The 17,525-nt window shown below is 51.2% G+C and overlaps 1 protein-coding gene across 1 annotated transcript in view; it reads right to left on the bottom strand.

The window, feature by feature from the left end:
- Positions 1 to 1,260: 1,260 nt before the first annotated feature.
- DHCR24 (24-dehydrocholesterol reductase) overlaps positions 1,261 to 17,525 on the bottom strand; it is a 34,257-nt gene continuing 17,992 nt past the window's right edge. The window contains exons 6-9 of the mRNA XM_027537141.1: positions 14,269 to 14,412; positions 5,944 to 6,141; positions 5,596 to 5,774; positions 1,261 to 4,100 (exon numbers count right to left, since the gene is read on the bottom strand). Of these exons, the coding sequence (XP_027392942.1) occupies positions 3,947 to 4,100; positions 5,596 to 5,774; positions 5,944 to 6,141; positions 14,269 to 14,412 (675 nt within the window). The 3' untranslated portion in view covers positions 1,261 to 3,946. The remainder of the gene's footprint in view (positions 4,101 to 5,595; positions 5,775 to 5,943; positions 6,142 to 14,268; positions 14,413 to 17,525) is intronic.

Raw genomic sequence — 17,525 nt, 5'->3', positions numbered from 1 at the left:
CTGCATCCTTGTTTAACTCAGTAAAAAGCCTCGATGTGACCTCCAAGCAAATCACTTGACCTTTCCTGAGCTTCACTTTCCTCATCTATAAAATGGGGATAAAACTGACCCGCTTTTGTTACAGGACTGTGAGGATTAAAGAAGATATTTTATGTTATATGCTATTCATATGTAAGGTGATATTTAAGGCTTCAACTACAAAATCTTTTTTTAGGACATGAAAAGATTTCTCTTCCTTCAAGGAGAATTTACAAATCCTGATTTGTGAAACTCAACACCTGGAAAAAGAATTTCCTAAAGAGTTCCTCTCAAATAACTGTAGGACGGGACCCTGACATCACATATATTTTGGGACAATGTCCATCAGGTATATCTAGGATTTGCATAAAGCTTTATTGCCCTAAACTCAACCCTTATATCTCTGTTCATGTAATGAGGGTGAGTGAATCTGTTCTAACAAGTAGTCCTGAATAGGCAGTGACACAGCTACAGTAAAAGTTTATTTCTTGTTCCCCTAACAGACCAGGCCAAAGTCCAGGTTGGTGGGCAGTTTTCCAGACAGCGATTAGGGGATCCAGGCTCCTTCCCCATGTGACTTTGCCACCACCAATGGCCGGGTTGTCACCAGCATAGAAGTACCAGAAGACAGGCGACCCTCACAGAGGGTTTTCCCACTGCAGCTCACATTCTCTTGCAGAGACTCTTAACACAAGAGCACACCAGAGGGCAAGGGAGGCTGGGGAGTGTGGGCCAGGGCTGTGCTCAGAGGGAGGAGTGGGTTTTAGTGGACAGTTAGTAGTCTCCACTGGTCTGTAGACGAGGAAATAGTCTCAACAGGACTAACTGATTTGCCAGAATTAGTCAGGTCATCCCAGTGACAAAGCCAGGACTGCAGCCCAGAGCTTCTGACAGTCATGTTTGATGCCTTAAAAAGCACAGCCCCACTTTGAGTCATCACCTCACCTATTCTCACTTGTCTCCTAGCTTCCCAGTTTCCCCCTGTAGTCTGTTCTCTACCCTGCAAATAGGAAGATATTATTAACATCCATGCCAGATCATTGTGACAAAGATAGAAATTCAAAAATGGGGAAGAAAATTACCCTGGCCCCTCTACCCTAATACACCTGTCCCTCCGCCATGCCATCATCCAGACCTGGGTGTGCAGGTTCAAAGGGAAACTGGCCCGGTGAGGGGCAGAGCCTGCGCTTGAACCAGGACTGCCTCCACATCGTGGTCCCCAGAGCAAGAAATGACAGAGGCTACTTTCCAGGTCACACTTTTATTTTTACAGAAGGAGCAGCCACACAGCCACAGGGACAGGAAGTGTTCCGGACAGCAGGCACAGCACCTGCAGCTGTAAGAGCCTGATAGAGGGACCACACCTTTCTCTGTGGTCCCCATGATTTAAGAAAAATACCACACGTCACACACTGCCACCCCCATCCCCACCCCCTCCCTTCCCGTAACAGCTAATTATGCATCCTTCCAGCCAAAGAAACTGGCTAGAATCTGGATCTTACAGAAAAACTTTCATGCAGCCAAGAAACTCAGGGTTCTGGAAGGGAGAGGCCTCTTCTTATACTTTTCACACGTGCTCCCTGCACCCCACCACGTGCCAAGTTTAATTCCACCTGAAACCACCACCTGGCTGGATAGTGACAAGACTGGCTGCAAGAAAGAGCTGGCAACTCAGCTCGACATGCTTGGAAGACTGCCCCTTTCTAGGCAAGATATCACTGAAGCAAAACATGACCCTGAGGCTGGTGTGACCCCAAGACCCTCCCTCCCAGCCCCAGGTTCTGGGCAAGGTCTGAGAAGGGCAGGATTTTGGTTTGTAGGACTGAGGACAAGAGGCTGCTGGCATTTCTGGCTGCACTCCCAGGGGTCCCGGGACAGAGGCCCCACTGCTGAAAGGATGGGGCCTTATCTTGCTCGGGTTAACCCTTCCTCTACAGCAAGTAGGATCATCAGTTTACCGATGAGCAAGAAGCCCACAGGCCTCACTGGGGGAGCTAGTGCCCGAGTTCACATGCTTTGCATACAAGCGAGAAAATGAGGTTTCTGATTTTATGCCCCCTCCAGAGGCCAAATGGGTAAGAGTGGTTCTTCCGCCTTCTGAGTGCCCCGAGTGCACCTGGCACTCCCAGGACCACATCAAGACACCATGGTGAGCCAAACCTGGGGTGCGTGGAGTGAGCCTTGGCAGCCAAAGTGTGACCCTGGGAGGCTTCTGGCAACCAGTGGTGACAATGACACTTCCTTGCAGGCCACAGATGTGCCTTTCTGAAAAGATGAGAGCTGGCCGTGGGCTGAAGGAAGTATCTGAAATGGCAGACAACCCCCACCTGGACCATTTACTTTCCCTCTGACTTTCCACGTAGCAAGGCTTTCTCGTGGGGTTCGCAATCACGGCTGTTTAAGACAGCCGTGCACTTCTAAAGCAGAAGAGCCTCGGGTAGTCTTGTGTACATGGATGTGACAGATGAGGAAACTGCAGCTCAGAGGGACAAATGACTTGTCCATGGAGGCAGAGCTTGTGAAGAATACAGCCAGGACTGAAACCCAGGCCTCCCAGCTCCCAGCCAGTGCTCTCCTCTATTCCAGAACATCACTGCCTGGCCCAGCTCACTTAATTCCCTTACATAATTCCCTCTCAGAGTCTGGGTTTTCAGCTGAGGCTGGGCAGTTCTTAAGATGGAGCTGCATAAACAACCAAGCTTTAATAGGTGGGCAGGGGCCTGGGAAGGTTTCCTTCCCTCTGGAATAGACACGAAGCTAACTTTTCTCTGAGCTTAGGATTTGTAAGGCACTAAAATTAACTACAGCTGGGGGTGGGGAGAGGAAGGAAAAAAAAAAAGGAGGGGATGAGTGGTTGGAGAAATCAAGTTGATGCTGTTTTCTTTCAGCGCCACAGTGAGGATCCCCACGAGACCTAAGGATGACAGGCTCCATTTTCCTGCTTGGTGTGGTCCCCCCACCCCGAGTCCCAGCCCCACTGCAGAGTGGAGGGCACACCCCAGCAGGTTGAAGCAGGGTCTGGGGACAAGCGGCATGGAGGGTGGAGAGGCAAGAATGAGCCCAGGTCCTATGGATTCAATTCAGAGCCAAAACCACTCACCCCACCTGCCCCAGGCCCAGACAGGATTCCACCCTGAAGTGTCTTCTCCAAGCACACGGTCCTCTCTGAGTGGACTTGGGCAATGGTTGCGGTGGGCCTGCAAGCCTGAGCATGAAGGAAGAAGGGGCAGGGCGTCACCAAGGAAGACAGAGGGAACTTTGGAATCAGACCTGACTTTGGCACAGCACGTCTTGGGCCCGCCCACCCCACCTGTTGCCCTCCCAAGAGCCCAGCGATGGAAAGGAACTTTCTTTCCTTCCCTCCGCGAGGAGCTCTTCTGGCTGACAAGTGATGGCAGAGCAACTCCAGGGCACCCCTTTCCACCAAACCTGAGCCGGGCAACCTGATGTGGAGCCTTCCCGGACTCAACCACGGAATTCAAAGCACTTTAGTCTGATGTCATGCTGAGCAGGAAGCTGCGCTAATAGTAGCTGTCAATTCTTTAGCACATCTACTGCAATGGGTGCTTGACTTAGATGTCACAGCAGGCAGGGAGCATTACCCACCACAGCTTTCAACAGATGAGGAGTCGGGCTCAGAAGGGCTCAGTGACTCACCTGGAGTCACACAGCTAATGAGTGGCTGAACTGGGAACTGGACTCAGGTTTGTCTGACTCCAAATCTCACATCCTTTCCACTCCACCCCGCCGCCCCTGGAAGCTGGGAGCAAGCCGTCAAGGCCATGTGGGTAGGGGGTGTCTCTGGAGGGGTTTCTTTCTCAAAGTGTGGATCTGGCAGAGCAGCCAAGCTTGAGTGAAGGGTAGATGCCTTCTGGCCCTGGGGACAGGGTCCCCCCTCGCGTCTGCCTCCTCCTGGACGGGCTCCGGCTCAGTGCCTGGCAGCCTTGCAGATCTTGTCGTAGACCTCAGGGAAGGCATCCTGGCAGCCGAGCTGCTTCCGCAGCCTGTGGTACAGGGAGCCGTCGAACATCTCCCAGAACTCCTCCCGGTCCATGTAGCAGTCGGCATACAGCATCTGGAACCTGCAGTGCAGACACAGGGGTGAGGGCTCAGGGGCGGGGCACAGAGGCCCCAGGAGGGGAAAAGGGTGCAGAGAACTCCAGTCACCCCTAATGCGCCCCTAGTGCACTGCCTGCTCTGCAGGGCAGGGCGAGCTTTTGGGGGATTTCTCTTGTTTGACCCCCCCACTAACAAGCTAGTGGTTGAGGTTGGGGCATGAATTTTAACCCCATTTTGCAGACGGGGAGTCTGGGCTCAGGGCGTTAAGTGGCAGCAGAGGAAGAGTTAGAAGGATGCAGTGTGCTGCATGTCTGCTCCCCTGATGCAGTTGCCAGGCCGCTTTCTTTCCCTTTTTTGACATTCAATAAGCTGCACGTGATGAAAGCATATAGCTCAAAGCTATACGGATACATTGTATAACACGGGAAATAGACCCACTATTTTATAATAACTATAAACAGGGCATGTGTTCATGCTAAGTTGCTTCAGTCCTGTCCAACTCTTTGGGACCCTATGGACTGTAGTAGCCCTCCAGGCTCCTCTGTCTGTGGGATTTTCCAGGCAAGAATACTGGTATGGGTTGCCATGCCCACTCCAGGGGATCTTTCCAACCCAGGGATCCAACTCGTGGTTCTTATGACTCCTACATTAGCAGGCGGGTTCCTTACTACTAGGGCCACCTGGGAAGCCCATAAATAGAGCGTGACTTTTAAAAATTGTGAATCACTATATCGTATACCTGTAATATATAATATTGTACATCATCTAAACTTCAACAAAATAAATATAGACAATAAGCAAATTTTTAAAATACATTAAAAAGGAAAACCACAGCTTGATAAGTTCGATGTTATATAATGTCTATAACCTTGAAACAGTCACCTCAGTCCAGACAACAGCCATAGCCATCCTCACAGCCTGAATTCCCTGGTGCCATCCATCACCCTCCACAACCCCAGGCAGACCTGCCTTCTGTCACTATGGGTTCAACTGTGTTTTCCAGAATTTTATATAAACAGCATATATATATATATATATGTATATGAAAATAGAACCATAGAGTACTCTTTTTTCCTGGCTTCTTTCAGTCAGCATAACTATTTTGAGATTCACCTACAGTGTTTCAGGACATTTCTGAACGATGCTCTGCCCAGGCCTCTGTGTGGCTTTCATGGTCCTGAGTCTTCCCTCCTCAGTTTTGGTGTCCAACCTGGAGCGGGAGCCCCTGGCTATGTCTAAAGCACTCCCATGGCCTGCCCTGCAGTGGGGAGCAGGGTAACTCCTGGGTTTCTGGCTCTAGCAGCTAGGGTATACTGTTGGGATACTCAGTGGAGGGGCGGGAGATGCAGGTATAAGGGAAGGCTAAGAACACCTGTAATTCCACCTCCTTAGAATCTCCCAACTCCCTTCCTGAATCTGAGGGGTCGTTCAGCACCCAAGGGTCTGGCCATGGAGCTGGCGTCTTGGCCTTCCCCGCACCCTCCCAGGACACTGTCCACACTCTGGGCACTTGCTCACCCGTGCACACTTCGGACAAACTTCTCCAACTGCCTCATGCAGGACCGGGCTTCAAAATGCTTCACACGTGGCTCCCCGTAGGCACCGATATCGACATAGAGCTCGGCCTCATCTCCCTTGGGGTGCACCAGGCCCGGCTGGCTGGGCAGGATGAATGGGCACAGCCAGATGGGGTAGACCTGGGGGCCGGAAGGGCAGGTCAGTGCTTTTCCTCACACAGGTGGAAGGCTTGCAGCCAGTCCACCCCGCTCCTGATCAGAGGATGGCTGCCTGGGGCCCCCCGCTGCCCAAACAGCCATCTCTCCCCTGCTCCCCGCAAGCCCCAGCTGAGTTCCCAGCCCCACTCACGTGGATGTCGTTGTGGAAGGTGTGCAGGGCCTGCGGCAGGCACTTCATGGGCACCAGCATGTCCTGTACCACGTGGTGCTGCTCGTACAGCTTGCGCAGCGTCTCGCCCTGGGTCAGCTTCAGCAGGGAGATCTTGGGAGGCACCATCCAACCAAAGAGGTAGCGGAAGATGGGGTTGTTGCCAAAGGGGATGATGTCCTGAAAGATGAGGGTTGGGGATGGAGAGAAGGAGCCCAGCAGGGCCCAGTGTCCCCCTGGGCCAGGACCTCCCTGGGGGCTTCACAGAAGTACGACGGGTCCACTCCTATCTGCAGGGGCAGTGGTGGTACCCAAGGTTAACCCAGCTGGATCTGGGTTTGATTCCCGGCTCTGGCATTTACGAGTTGTGATATCCGTGGGCTGGTGACTTGACTTTTCTGAGCTCAGTTTCCTGATCTGTAATATGGGACTTGTGAGAGTGAACAGTGAATACCAAATGGAAGGCACTCAGCCTGGGGCAAGACGACAACGAAGCCATCATTGCTGTTCTGGTTGTTGAGGTCACTGTGGCGGACACAGTGCGGGTGTTCCATAAATGCTTGGGAAATAAACGCTGTTGACTGCCGAGACAGATGGATACCCACAGAGCTTAAGCAACTTTCCCTAAGGTAACACAGCCAAGTGTGTGTGGCAAAGGTCTGGCGCAGGCCCCACGAGCCTTCGGTTGACAGCATCTCCTGAGGCTTTCTCTGACACCCCTATTAAACTGTCACTGCTCCCCATCCTTCCATACACACAACTGCAAGTTCTTGCTCACCTGTCAAGGCCAAGCTCAACAGCTATCTTCAACTCTAGGCAGAACTAGATGCTTCCTCTTGTTCCTGTGGCCCCTCATGGGGCCACCCGCCTGCCTCCCCCAAGCTGGCCTCTCAGGAAACCCCCCTGAGCAGGGCTGGCCTTCCTCTTCTGTGCCTCCAACTGCCATGCGGGAGGAGCCACTGCTCACGATTGTCCTCTCTGCTCCCAGCTTGCCATCTTCCTCAAGGTGACCAGCGTCCATCTGGCACCCCATCCTCACAGCTCCCGGGACCTTGAAGCCAAGGGATTCCTTCCTTCATTATGTAATGATGAGGTGCCTATGTGCTCAGGTGCGAGGTTCTGTGCTGGGTGCTGAAGATACCCAGGTCACCAAGACGTGGTCCCTGACCCCAGGTGTGGAAGAGGTGCAACAGAGAGAGGCAGCACATAAAAGGGTCCACGTCAGACTAGGGTCAAGGGCAGCTTCCCAAAGGAGCCACCATGCTAGGCTTCGGAGGCTGTGTGCCCCTCCCCTCCCCTCCCCTTGAATCGCCTCCTCTGATTGCCAGCCCTCTTCCGCAAGGAAGGGAGGGGCCTGTCTGCTTTCTTCTCTGTTCGATTCCAGCTCCTACACCAGTTACTGGAATACAACAGGAGCTTAGGAAATAGCGTGGCCTTTACTATTCTCTTGGTTGTCTTTGGAGAAGCCACACAGCAGAAACAGCAGAAACACTCGGCAAAGGCCCAGCCTCCTTCCACAGCCCTGACCACTCATCATTCCTCCTCCATCCCAGTCTCATTCCCCTCCCCAGAGGCAGGCATTGTTAGGAATTATTTGTGTCCCTTCCTAGAGACATTGGTGCACAGACAAGTCTGTGGGCTTAAAAAACCTGCAACTCACAATTGGCAGCATCTGCTAGGCTCCTGCTTATCACTGGACCCTGAGCATCAGCACACAGGGTGCTACTGCGTTCTTTGTCCTGGCTTCCTGACCCTGTACAGACTGTCTTGTTTTACTGCACTTCTGATCTGTGACCAGTGGTCTCTGACATCATACTCTGACTCACTGACAGCTCAGATGATGGTTAGCATTTTTCAGCACCAAAGTATTTTTAAATTAAGGTATATCCTTTTTTTTTAAAAGACACAATGCTGGTGCTCACTTAATAGACTATAGTATACTATAAACATAACTTTTCTATGCACTGGGAAACCAGAAAATTTGTGTCACTCACTTTAGTGTGATATTCGCTTTATTGCAATGGCCTGGAACCCAACATGCAATGTCTCCAAGGTGACCTTTCATGGGCTTGGGCTGCAAAGTCCTGGCTCCTGGCCTCAAGGGGAGACAACTTGGGAGGATTACACAGCTGCAGACCTCCCTGTGGCTTGGCTAAGGTCTTTGCTATGACTGTATCACACCTCGACTTGTCTCTCCACCCACCCCTACTTGCATTTTCTCTCGCAGCTGAGGATCACCAGAGTCCCCGCAAATAAACTCCCTGTGTGCACATCTCAGTAGTAATACACCCATCCTTTCAGATTCTTCCTTTAACTTCAGGCAGTAAAGGCTAGTGTTTAGCAGCAAGAGGTGGAGCTTAACTCCCCCAACCTTGAGTGACTGGAGACTCCACTCTAACAGGAGAATACGGAGGGAGTCGCAAGGTGATAAGACTGGGTCAGGGAAGGCACTGAGGACCCCTCCATGGTCTCTCTGGATCACCTGCTCTGGGGGAAGTCTGCTGCCCTGTGGTGAGGCACGTGAGCAGCCCAGGTGGCAATGAACAGAGGCTTCTCATTGACAGCCACCTTAGGGGGCCTTCCAGAATGCAGATTCTCACCTTCCTAAAGACTCTAGCACACCAGCCTGACCGACACCTTGACTGCAACTCTGAGCCAGAATGACCCACATCATTGCTCTCCAATCTCTGACCCTCGAAACTGTGTGGTAACAGATGGCAGCTGCTTTCATCTTCAGAATGTGGGGTGAATTCATTATGCAGCAATAGATAACCCTTACTATTACACTCTATCCCTTACTGAGCTGTGTTAATTTAGACAACCTAAACCAGCTTCTTCATCTGTAGAAGGGAAATAACACCAGGACCTACCTTTCCAGGGTTGTCAGGAAGACGGAGAGAGCGGCATAAAGTGTTTGACATAAGAACTAACACATAAGGAGGGATTAATGTTAACTACTGTGACTCTCATTCTGGGCTCTCATGTACTTTGCTGGCTCCTCTTGCCTTTCCTGTCTCTTAAATATTCCTGCTCACACCTCCCACAACCTTAACACTGCTCTTGGCAGGGATAAAGGAGGAGTTGGGAGTTTTCTGCCTTTGGCAAAACTTTCCACCAAATGCTCTGGGCCTGGACACTCCTTGAAGCAGGACTAATAGGGATGGAGGAAGCCCAGGGTTCCCCAGGCCTTGAGGAACCAACCCTCTCTGCCCACTCCTGCACCCCTCACCACTGCCCCACATTCTGCCCAGAGACCTCGCCCATGTTTAGAACTGGCCCGACACCCCCTTGTAGGACACCACCAGGTGTAAGTCTTTCGTGCCTGACTTTCCTGTTTATCTTAGCTGCTGTGGACTTCTGGGTATCTCTAACCAGCATCCTTGCTGTGCTGCAGCCATGCAGTATCTTTCCATCTGATCCCACCAGCCACTGTTCCCCATCTCCCAACCCCTCCCCTGTGCTCTCTCATGGTCTAACAGCAGCAAACCTGTTCCATCCTCAAGTTATTCTCTCGACCATCTACTTGTCTCCGTGCTCTTAGCTGATACCTGGCTGCAGCCCTCTGGCGTGGTGTCATTTTCTCTCCATGACCCTCTGGAGTAGATGGAGGTGAGGTGGGCTCCTCTTGGCCCCTCGTTACTGCTTCGAGGTCTCTGCCCCTCCTTTCTCCGGAAATCCTCAGCGACATCCCCACCACCTCCACCCCCACCAGCCCCCAAATGCCCGGATCACTGCCACCTTCCCCAACACTGATGCTATCACTGATATGGTTTAACACCTGCCCCCCCGATAATCCTGTTTGTCCTCCCTTTCACCTGGCCTCTGCACTGACTTTCGCATCACGCTCCTGAGCAGAGGATGACAAACTAGAGCATGTGGGGATCGGTCTGCAAGTGGATCCAGCCCACTGGCTAAATCCGGCCCCTGCCTGTGTTTATATATAGTTTCACTGGAGCACAGCCACACTCATCTGTTCAAGCGCCGCCCAGGGCTGCTCTTGGGCTACAAAGGCAGGGCCGAGCAGCTGTGACAGGAAGTTTGATCTGCAGAGCCTAAAGCCTTTGCTATTTGGCCCTTTAAAGAAGTTTGCTGACCTCTTGATGTTATATTCACTACCTCTGTTGACTTGGGGGGAAAGAAAAAAAATAATGTCAGAGCTATGAGTTGAGTTTATTCAGTGTCTCACTGAGACTGCAGCCCAGAAGACCCACTCTCAGTGCTGTGAAACTGTTGTGAAGAGGTAAAGGTGAGGTCAAGATGTATGTGATTTTGGCAAAGGATACATGTCATCCAGAGCTTCTCTGGTGGCTCAGTGGTAAAGAAACTGCCTTTCAATGCAGAAGACTCAGGTTTGATCCCTGGGTCAGGAAGATACCTTGGAGAATGGAATGGCTATCCACTCCGGTGTTCTTGCCTGTGAAATCCCATGGACAGAAGGAGCCTGGTGGGCTACACTCCATGGGGTCACGAAGAGTCAGACATGACTCAGAGACTAAACAATTGTCATCAAGCACATCTCTTGGTTGAAGGTTGTTTGTAGTTACAAGGAACAGATGTCTTATTAATGGTTTTATTGCTTTACTAAGTACATGAAGATGCAAGAGTTTTGGAAAATTTTCTCCTCAAAATATCTTCTAACTATGTGAAGGTCTGTTCTGGTAGTTTGCCCAGAGCACAGACAGCGTCATTCTTGATCTTTACCCTGAATTCCTTTCAGGGTGTGTTGAAGGTCAGCTTCTGCAGGGGCTAAGGACTTCATTCCTGCAGAACCGGATGTCGGGGAAAACACCACAGTTTCCATTTCACGCATTGGTCCTCTGGCCACCACTACCTCTCCCTTCCTGCTGCTTACGCCCTCCAGTGCTCTGACATCAACTCTTCACCCCAAGGGGCACCCAGGCCAGCATGTCAGTCCCATCAGCCCCACATATCCTCACCACCCCCTCCCCCAAGCTGGCTCCGAATTCATCACGATCCTGTCCCAGCTTCTCCAACCCTGCCTCACTTGTCTTACTCATCCGCAAAATCTCAACCGTGGTTAAATCTAACTTTCTCCTTATTCTCTGTCCCATCTACACAGCTGAATGTGTGAAAACCTACAGCCACCAGGGCCGGTCTCTGTAAATGCACGCTCAGGAATCTTTGGCAGGCCCACTGTTGCCTGGCAACCCTATGACATTTTCCCAGTCAACTCATTCCCACTCTCCAAGGGACAAGTTCCCAACTCCTCTCTTCTCAGTCCTTCAACAACCCCTCGCCCCCTCATCTTGGCTGAAGTCCTTGCTTCCTATTTCGCTGAGAAGCAACTGGAAGAGAAGGCCCACATCCCATAGCAACTGTTCCATTAACTGTCCAGGGGTGACTCTCCAGGCTCTCACTAAGGGCACCCTCTCCACCCGAGCGCAGGATCCGCCACGCTCAAGGCTCACCCTGCGAGCACACCCTCTTTCCTGCACTGCCAGCACATCAACATGCAGTCATTTCTCCTTCTGTTGTCTCCTCTCGATCCCACATCCCCCTCCGGCTACCACCCTATTTCTCTGCTTCCCCCGATACTGAGCCTTCCTAGATCTCTGTTTTCACTGTCCCCACTTCCTTATCTCCGTTTTCTCTTTAACTCACATCAGGCTTTCAGCCCCATGACTCAAGGTCATCAGTGACCAGAGGTCAATTCTTTGTTCTCGTCTCACTCAGGGACATTTGACACAGTTGTTCATCTTCCTTCTTGTCACACTGTCCAGGTTGCCAGTTCTCCTGGGTTTCTCCTTCCCTCCGACTGATGCCGCATTCTCCTCTCCTGGCTGGTTTCTCCTCCCCTGACCTGTAGGGCTTGGCTCTGGGACTTGTCTTCTTTACCTTCCCTCACTTGTTTAGTCCCATGACTTTAATTAACATCTCTCTGCTGATAGTACCCACAGTGGTATGTGATCCTTCAACCTTTGAAGATCTGACATTTGTGCCAACTGCCCACTTGACATCCCACCTGGATGTCTGAGAAGGATCTCACGCTGACATGTCCCAGACCAAACTTCTAATTTTCCTTCCCAGACCCCTTACCCACATTGTCCATGGCAGTCAGTGGCACCTCAGGTCACCCAGTTGCTTGGGTCCCTAACCTTGGAGTCATACTCTGTTGGAAATCCTGTTGGTTGGTTCAATCTTCGCAGTACCTCCCAGATCTGAGACTCCTTTCCTCCTCCACTGCTACCACTCCAGACAACAGAATCCTTCTTTCTTCTCTTCCAATCTAAGTCACCCTACCCCATCCACTCTCCATCCAGCTGTCAAAACTATTGTTTTAAAACAAAAATCAGGTCATGTCATTTTTCTGTACAAAGTCCTCCACTAGCTTTCTTATCACACAAAGCAAAACAGAAAGTCCTCCCCTGAACTACAAGGACCTACATGATCTAGGCTCTAACTGCTATTCGACCTCATTCTCCACCATGGGTCTAGCTAAAGGGCCTTCTTGCTGTTTTTTAAAAACATGCAGACTTGCCGTGACAACTTGCATCCTGCCTTGATGTAAAAAAATGGAGTTGGACCCCCACCTTTCACCAAATATACAAAACTTGAAATGGATCAAGAACCTAAATATAAGAGCTAAAACTATAAAGCTTTTAGAAGATAACACAGGAATGAATCTTCATGATTAATGCTAAATCTCCACTGGATTTAGCAATGGATTCTTACAGATACGACCTTTAAAAGCATGAGTAACGCAAGAAAAACTAAACTGGACATCATCAAAACCAAAAACTTTTGTAAATCAAAAGACATTATCAAGGCAGTGAAAGACCACCTACAGAATGCGGGGAAATATTTGCAAATCATGTGTTTGATAAAGGTCTAATAATCCAGAATATATACAGAACTCTTAAAACAACAAAGATCAACAACAGTGTAATTAAAATTGGGCAAAGGATCCGAATAGATAGTTCTTCAAAAAATATACAAATGGCCAACGGGCACTGGAAGGATATTCAACATCATCAGTCATTTGGAAAATGCAGACCAAAATTACAGTAGGACTCTACTTCTCACCCACTAGGATGGCTACAGCAACACACCAGAAAACAGCAAGTACTGCTGAGAATGCAGAGATATTGGAACCCTTGCATGCTGCTGTCAGGAATGTAAAACGGCTCACCACCGTGAAAACGTCTGGCAGTTCCTCAGTAAGTTAGACACAGAATTATCACACAGATCCAGCAGTCCCACTCCTAGGCAGAGACTGCCCCCAAACCAAAAACTAGTATCCAGATAAATTTGTGTACATGAATGTTTACAGCAGTGCTATTCACAAAGCCAACAGGCGGAAACAACTCAAATGTCCACCGGCAGATGAGTGGAAAAACAAACTGTGGTTCATCCATACAATGGGGTGTTTTTCAGCCACACAAAGGAATGATGTACGGATACATGCTACAGCGTAGATAAACCCTGAGAACAGCCTTAGTGAACAAGCCAGACACAAAAGGCCATGTGTTGCGTGATTCCATTTATATAAAATGTCTAGAATAGGTAAACCCGTAGAGATGGAACACGGACCACTGGTTGCCAGAGTCTGGGCAAAGAGAATGCGGAGTAACTGCTTAATGGGTACAGGGCTTCCTTGCAGGGCAATGAAAATATTTTAAAACTAGATAGAGGCAGTAGACACACGATATCAGGAATGTACCAAATATACTGAATTGCATACTTTAAAATGGTTAAGTTTATGTTTTCACTTCAATTAAAAAAAAGGAAAACAGCAACTCAGCCAGCCCACTGAGGAGCCGTGCTCTGGTTCTTCCTCTGCCTGGAGCACTCTCTTGAGTTCTGCCTGGTGTGTCTTCCCCATGCTGGTCTCTGCTCATAAGGCAGCTCCTGAGAGGCCTTCCCTCACCCCCTATTTAAAATGTCACCACTCCCCATCTCTCATGGCACAGTAGCAAATTCTTACCCACAAGTTAAGGACACGCCTGACAGCAACCCCCAGCCCTGGGCAGGACCAGCCACTTCCTGTGGCCCTTCTCAGGGCCGGCGGCTGGCCGCTTGGCCAGGCTACAGTGTCTCAAGGATGGGACAGGTCTGAGTTCCCCAGAGCACCCAGCCAGGGGACCCACTTTCTGGCTGGTACTCGGGGAAACTCTGCTGCTTTATGGAAGGCGGCCATTTCCGCAGAAGGAGACACTGCACTGCCCGGTGAGAGGCTGCTCCGGTTCCTGAGGACAAAGCCACTCTTCTCCCCCAGGGGAGGGGAAACTGCGCCGGTTCCCAGCCTGGCCAGGAGGAGCCAGGACTACTGGGAAATCCGAGCCTCACCTGGAGCTCCCAGAAGATGCTGCGCGTGTGGCGGTGATAGTAGTGTCTCAAGGGGATGTACTCCAGGCCCTCTCGGTTTGTCTTCAGGTAGTTCTCCACGTGCTTGAAGAACCAGGGCTTGTAGTAGTTGCCAATGCTGTTCAGCTGAAATGCCAGAGGGCACTGCTGTCAGGCTCCAGACAAGCCCCAGAGGCCACTGGGGTGTAACAGAGATGCCTGGCTTCTGTTTAGCACTCCTGGCCTCCCTAGAGCTCTTTCATGTCTGTTAATCACCTTGGAGGCTCTTGAAAGCTGGATGAGGTTAAGCACAGCGGTTTTCTCTAGCAGAGAGAGCAGAAGCTCACGGAGGTTAATGGTGAGCCCAGGGCCCAATGGTGAGCTCCTGACAGTCTCGAGAGCTCAGCCCCCTCCTTGTCAGGGAGAGAACTGAACAGCTGATGCCTACTGAGGTTGGCCACAGTGCAGTGGTCCGCACAGACACGTTCCTCCCTGCCTGCCTCCCACGAGGCCAGTGTTGGCACAAACACAGTGGGGCTCACCCGTCCCACTGGCTCCTCGGCTGACAGTGTTTACTGACCAAAACGCTTTCCCTGCTGCCCTGGACCAAGCTCCACATCCTCTGGCCAAGGCATTCCCCCCACAGACAGCCAACATCAGAGGGAGATGCTCACTGTAAAGCTATGGCTTCCTGGCATTGAGCCCCGCCGTCTCCAAGCCTCAATCTTACGTTTAGCTGGTGTCTTCTTCAGTCTTAAATGGTTCAGGACTTTACCTACTGTGTGCCCTGGGGTGACTTAGCTTCTCTGGGCCTTAGCTTATTCACCCATGAAAGAGACTGTGGGTCGATGTTTTCAGAGAGAGAGAGGCAGGGCAGCCGCCCAGAAAGGTCACAGGCTCCAGGTTGGGTGGCTGAGGCCTGGCCCTCGCCTAGTAGCCCACTAGCTGTGTGACACTGAGCAGGTCACTCTGAGCTTGTTTCTTCACATGTTAAATGGCAGTAAAAATAGATACTTTGTGGGAGATCTTTGTGCCTGTTAGAAATTACATACATACACACTGCAGACGCTTGGGCCCATTCTCTGGGGGTGGGAGAGGCACCCAGGTTTTATGGGGCAGGTGAGATAACAGCCAGCTGGGGCTCAGCAAATGGACAGGAGGAAGCAGAGAGTGAAGGCCACATAGGAGAGGGGACCATTGGATAGGATAAGACAGGAACAGAAGCAAGAACAGAAGAACAGAAGCAAGGCCAGGGTCGCTGGAGAATAAGCCTAGCATGGGCTAAATGCCCACAAGGGAGGCGGCCCCAGCACCCAATGTGTTCATTCTTTACCCCCTCCATGGCCTTGTAGACACGCATTATCTCCTCCAAAACCTCCCACAAAAGAGGTGTCCCTGTCTCACTAACCAGGAGAAAGAATCATCAAGGTTAAAGAGACTACCCAAGGCCACAAGGCTGGCGAGAGGCAAGGCAAGGACTCAAGCACATCCCCTGTTGCAAAAGAACGCCAGGGCTGGATGGCAGAGAACCTTGAATGGGAGGTTCTGGAATGTGGGCATTATTAAGAAAAAAACAGAAAAACAACTATTAATTTTTTTTCCTGAATCTAAAAGCAACACACGCTCCTGGTGAAAACCTTAGACACTGCAGAAATATGTAACCTGAAAGAGAGACGCCCCTGTAGCCTCACCCTCCAGGGGGAACTACTGAAAGCTAATATGTGTTCATTAGGTTTTATTTTCATACACACACATGGGTTTATAGAAATGGGACTACCCTGTTCCTGCTGTTTGCCAGTTTGCTTTTTCCACTTTTGATGCACTAGGTTGATCCTGGCAGGTTACTTAACCTCTCCAAGCCTCATTTTCAGTACAGGCAAAATGGTTGGAAAGACTGAAACAGATAATATAGAAAGTGCAAAGCACAGTGACTGCCCACAGTAGGGGCACAGTATTCAGTTCCTGCGCCCTCTCAACGCCCTCAGCTCCTTGCCAGTTCCTTCCTCCCCAGAGCCAGGCAGCCTGTGCCTTCCATCTGTGGCAGCCAACACTTGCAGCCCATCTAGGTATCGCCCTGTGTGCAGGTCCACTCAGCTGAGAGGTCACTCTGCAGGGAGTAAACAGGACCACAAAGCACAGGCTTTGAGCCTGGGCTCAAATGCGCTAAAGAGCCTGTTGGTGCAAGTCAGTCAGAGCATGGAAGCAGAAGTCGCCATAGGCTGGCCTCCACCTGTGTATGCAGAGAGGAGTCAGGCACAACAGGAACAGAGCAATCTGACCTGACCCCAGGCGGGCCTGGCCCACATACATGGCAGTGGCACCAGCCGCTTGATGAACCCGAGACTTGGAGGTACCTACACACAGGTGCTCATGACTCATCAGGAACTATTTGTGTCAGAGAAGCCCAGGATGGTACGAGTCTCCCAGGGCACATGGCAGCCCACTGGCAGCCGAGAGACCACAGGAGCTCCAGTACCAGCCCGAGCACTCAGATTACAAGCCACTTCCTATCTCTGGGCCTCCCCTGTAAAATGGGTGTGGACCGGCTCCTCTCAGGATCTGCGGGGTGGACAGGCCGCATCCTCACCGGGTGGGCAGTGCCTGGCACCCAGGGACAAATTCCTGAGCAGCCTGCTGAACAGGCATGTCGGGGGAATGCGCTCCTCAGATGACACGTGCACACGTCTCTGGCATCCACCACTCTCCCCCGGCCCAGTTTCCATGTGGAAACAGGGTCTTGTTCATGGGAACACTTTACAAAGGTCTGTGGCCTTAGGCCCAGGCCCTCTGCCACGGATACCAGGCAAGCCTCTGGAGAAGACCCTGGTCTTCTTGGGGAAGAAGAGAACTGGTCAGAGTGTTCAAACATTTTCAAAGCTAGGCAACCCTCTGGACACAATCTCAGCTTTAGGCATCTAACACATCAAAGAGATGACTTTTGGTGGGGAGATGGGAAGTGATTCCCCTTGGTTCCTGCCCTCAGCTTATCACCACTGGCAGTCTCCAGGGGAGTGCCTCAGAGGAGAGAAAACCTCTGGATGAGACCTCCTTGCCAGGTGACTAGGTTCAGATTCCGAGTGACACGCTGCCTGGGCTTTGGCCCAACCTGAGCTCAGGCAGAGTGAGCGCGTGGGGGCACCAGAGCATCTGCGCTTGGTGTCCGAAGTCCTGTTCCTGCTCCCGGATCCTCATCCTCCAGTGCTCACTAGTGTCTCACTAGTAGGAACGGTGCTCGATCAAAGTTTGCAGATGATGCTAAA

This window comes from Bos indicus x Bos taurus, chromosome 3 (assembly GCF_003369695.1).
Source record: "Bos indicus x Bos taurus breed Angus x Brahman F1 hybrid chromosome 3, Bos_hybrid_MaternalHap_v2.0, whole genome shotgun sequence".
NCBI classification, from domain to species: domain Eukaryota; kingdom Metazoa; phylum Chordata; class Mammalia; order Artiodactyla; family Bovidae; genus Bos; species Bos indicus x Bos taurus.
The sequence above is the reverse complement of the archived record's forward strand: the minus strand, read 5'-3'. Positions and strand labels throughout refer to the sequence as shown.